At 36.0% G+C, this 4,426-nt stretch overlaps 1 protein-coding gene across 1 annotated transcript; it reads right to left on the reverse strand.

Annotated features, from left to right (window-relative positions):
- Positions 1 to 1,187: 1,187 nt before the first annotated feature.
- LOC126493480 (olfactory receptor 8B3-like) lies at positions 1,188 to 2,120 on the reverse strand. The gene has a single exon (XM_050130496.1). It carries the CDS (start codon positions 2,118 to 2,120, stop codon positions 1,188 to 1,190), a length of 933 nt encoding a protein of 310 aa, XP_049986453.1.
- Between the last annotated feature and the right edge of the window lie 2,306 nt (positions 2,121 to 4,426).

The raw sequence follows: 4,426 nt of genomic DNA on the forward strand, positions 1-4,426 counted from the left end.
AAAAAAATCCCCTTTTATTAGCACTTTATTCACATTGACAAATATCCATAAGCAGAACCTGTAGCACAGTTGGATAAAATTACAATAGAGCTTTTCCATTTTCACTAGTTCTCCTTCTCTGTGATGTTATGTTGTGGCCATAGCATTATTTAACAATAATGTTAGTGGAATCCTTGGTTGTTTCCCCTTATCTTGCATTGGGAATGTGTTATTGAAATGAAATTTAGAACATCTGCTCTCTTCTCTACATCCTCTACTGGGGAGCAAATTGTCTCCTTTAATTGCTAATGTGACAGATACACCAGGATCCTTAAAGATTGTCACATATATCTTGTTTTGCACCTTCATTAAATGTGTTATATTTCTGCTGTACAAGTTTGTTATATCTACATGCAATCATAACAACATAAGCTGTATTATTATCATCTGCTTGTTATATGTTCAGTTTACTAGCACTATAAGAAACTTAAGGACACTGAACAAGAAATGAAAATACTAAATAATGTAAAGACCTCCCATGCTAATGGATTGGCAATTTTATTATTGTGAAAGTGTTCATCATTTCAAAAAAATCTACAGATTCATTAAAATCCCCATTAAAATCCCATTGTAATTCTTCATAGAAATGGAAAACCCATGAGCACTCTTCCCATAAACAAACATATAAAAACAACTCAAATGAATGTTGGATATGATTTGTGTAGAATTTTTAACAATTTCTGAAATGACCTTAAATAAACTTTGTCTATTCCGTGTAATTTACACAAACAGTGATTATTATAACACAAAAATATTTATTAGCTCTGTATTGCTAAATTTTCCTTGACCAAAATACTAAACAACCTCTTAAGGCAAGATGTTTTGTGACAATATGTCATAAATATGTGAATTTATTCTTTAACAACTGAGAAAAATAATCTATATTTAAAAAACTGTTTCAGAGACTCATTGATTAAAGCTCTTGATCCACAAGCATTAGGGCCTGAGTTAAGATCTCTAGAATCCATATAAAGTCTAATGTGATAGTGCAAATCTGACATCTCAGTGTTACTAAGAGAAGGTTTTTAGATGTGAATGGGCTAGTAATATGTGATATCCATCAATGAAAAACAAGATATCCTATCCCAAACAGATGAGAAAGGATGACTAGCAGACAAAATAAGAGGCATAAAGACAAACTTGCACAATCAGAAGATCCTGCTGATCAAGGTTTTATTCAGAGCAACTTTAATATCTTTGTTCCTCAAGCTGTAGATTAAAGGATTCATCATGGGAACCACATTGGTGTAAAAGACAGAATATATTTTTCCTTCATTCATAGATCCATCTGTGGAGGGTTTGAAATACACAAATGCACCTGATCCAAAGAACAGAGAAACAGCAAGAATGTGGGAGCTGCAGGTACCAAAGGCTTTAGACCTGCCCTCAGACGAAGTGATGTGGAAGATGTTGGAAAGAATGAAACCATAGGAGATAAAGACAGTTGAAGTAGGAACAATGATATTGATGCTTACAACCACAAAAATCACAAGCTCATTGACATATATGCTTGAACAGGAGAGCTGGAGCAAAGGAGGAATATCACAGAAGTAGTGGTTGATGGTGTTGGCATCACAAAAGGTCAGTCTCAGCATGCATGTAGTGTGAGCCACAGCAGTAGAAAATGAGATAAAGTAGGAACCAAGCATAAGGTTCAAGCATACTTTAGGAGACATGGCAACATTATATAACAGTGGATTGCAGATGGCCATGTAGCGATCATACGCCATTGAAGTTAACACATAGCACTCAGAAACAGCAAAGAAGATAAAGAAATAGAGTTGGGTCATACATTCTGTGTATGTAATTACATTTTTCCTTAATATAAAGTTCATAAGCATTTGAGGAGTGAATACAGAACAATAGCAAATGTCTATAAAGGACAAGTTAAACAGAAAAAAGTACATAGGGGTATGGAGGTGAGAATTCAGCACAGTTAGAATTATCAAAGAGAAATTTCCCAATGCAGTGACAAGATACATTCCTAGGAAGAGAAAGAACAAAGGCATTTGAAGTTCAGGTTTATCTGTTAGTCCTACCAGAATGAATTCAGCCACCAAAGAAAAATTTTTTGAGTTCATTCTTCCTTAATGGAATCTGTGGACACAGAAAATAGAGCTTCATTAGAGGATGATCCATACTAGCCATGAGTCCTTCCCACCTGTGAGGTCTATGCTGGAAATTTTTCTTCTAGTTCAGACTAATACAGATTCAACTGGTTCTTTCACTAACAGAATGCTTAATAGTTTTCCAGTGGTACCATATTTTATATTATTTATGAAAAATTTAAAGAATATACTAAGACTGATTCAACCCTCTCCTATCTCCTGTCTTTATATACTACTGTCTGAAGAACAATAAACGTAGAAGCAGATTCTTGCATGCTACATTGCTGCTTGGTGTTGAAGTTCCAACTTTGCTGTGTTATGAATAAAAACAAAAGTGCCCAATCTAAAACTAAAAGAAAAAGAGAGAAGCAAGGAGAGAGTGTTTCCTGCCCCCTTTGTCACAGAGTCACGACTCTGGAAGACTTGAATTCTGACCATGAAGCAGAACCCCAGTAGAGATAATGCAGCTCCGGTGACAACTAACACCTCCTACCATTCTCTAATCTCTGGAATCCTTTCTTCTGCTGGTTTTATTTGAGTCTCATTTGACAAATGAAAAGGGTGATATTTGTTCAAGTCCATAATATATTAAGAAAGGCTTAAAGGATATAAATTTTAAATTGAGGGAAGATAAGGTGGATCTCCAAAGAATTGAAGAGAAGAAACTGTTATCAGGATATCTTATATGGCAAAAAAAAATCTATGTTTGACAAAATAAAAATGACACAAATTTTTAATTAAAAAAGGAAATGAAGAAAGGAAGAAAAATACAGAATGAACAAAAGAAAAAAAAGACTGCTTGTATCCCTTAAATTCAGAAACTCACAATTTTTATTCCATATCTTGAAAATCTCTTACTTTCCCATTTATCCTTGCTCATGGGTATAAATATCTCAGATTCAAAGCTTTTGGATTTTTTCATTCAAAGAAGATTGACCCAAGACTTAATTTGCATGGACACATTTCCAAATTGCAGAACTTTATTTCTCATTAAAGCTTTGAGTCTTTTCTGAAAGGAAGAAAAAATGAAAGCGAGGAAGTAACCTCAGGATATGTGTGACTATAAGAAGCACAGAAGAATGTCTAGACTCTTTGTCAGAGGAGGGCAAATAAATCAAAGAAGGAGCTGAGGATAGGGAATTACACTCTGGATCATGATCCTAATTTCCTGAGGGACCCACAATTATACTCATCCTTTTCATTCACTCTAGAGAACAAACATGCATCCTCCAGTGCTGATAGAGAGAAAGACTCTTGCCTCCCCAATTATATTGAGATCTGATGGGAAATCTAAGTTTGGGTTTCTTTCTCTCCTGCTTCTGTAGTAAAGTGAGAATTAAACACAGTTTCCACTTCTGACTAAATTCTGTGTCTGAAAATTGTTGAGTGTTGTATTGAGTCATCTTCAGTGCTGAACTACCATAAATATCACAGATGCTATTTAAAAAAATACTCTCCTGAACAAATATAATACTAGGAGACCTGCTCACATGGAAAGTGGAGATCTCAAGGGGTCTCAACCCCTGACAAAGAACTAAGGACAATTAAAGCATGTTGGAAGTGATACAAATAGTCTTTTGTAGGAAAGAAAAATACTCAAGATGGTTTTCTAAAATCAAAGGGTCAGCAATGAACTCATAATAGGAAGTAAGTAACATTACTTGGACTTGAAAGACCTCAGCTTAGCTGCTGTAACGCCATTTTGCAAGGCTTTAAAACAAACAAGTAAAGTTCATGGTAAGGTCAGTACTCCTAGGCTGCCAAACAGGATATCTGCGGTCAGATATCTGGCCTAGGAGGGGAACAAAGAGTTCTGGGGAAGACTGCATATGCCCTAGATAGAGCCTAGTCAGCTGTTATCAGATGTTTGTGTCCCCAGCCAAGAGCCAGGGGGTTTGTCCTCAAGTAAACCCCTCACCGCATTTGAAAGGACCAATGGGATCCCTGTAATCATGCCCTCTGCTTCTGTATGCCTGCTTCTGCCGCCCATTTCCATATAAAAGACCCCTTGCCTAGCCTGAGGGGCATGCAAGTCTTCCTAATAGACTCTGCCCTCCTCAAGTACCTGTGTACTCCCAATAAAGAAACCTCTTGCCATTTGCAGCCAGTGGTCTCGGACTGTTCCTTCTGAGGGAAGGTCCTCCCCGAGGGTCTTTCAGGACTGATTGATTGATTATATTTAGGAATTTATATGTATTATATACATATATATGTATATTCCTAAATATATATATTCCTAGGAATATATGTTTTATATATATGTGTGTGTGTGTGTGTGT

Source organism: Alexandromys fortis, unplaced genomic scaffold (assembly GCF_014885135.2).
Source record: "Alexandromys fortis isolate MF-2015 unplaced genomic scaffold, M_Fortis_MF-2015_v1.1 scaffold_335, whole genome shotgun sequence".
NCBI classification, from domain to species: Eukaryota; Metazoa; Chordata; class Mammalia; order Rodentia; family Cricetidae; genus Alexandromys; species Alexandromys fortis.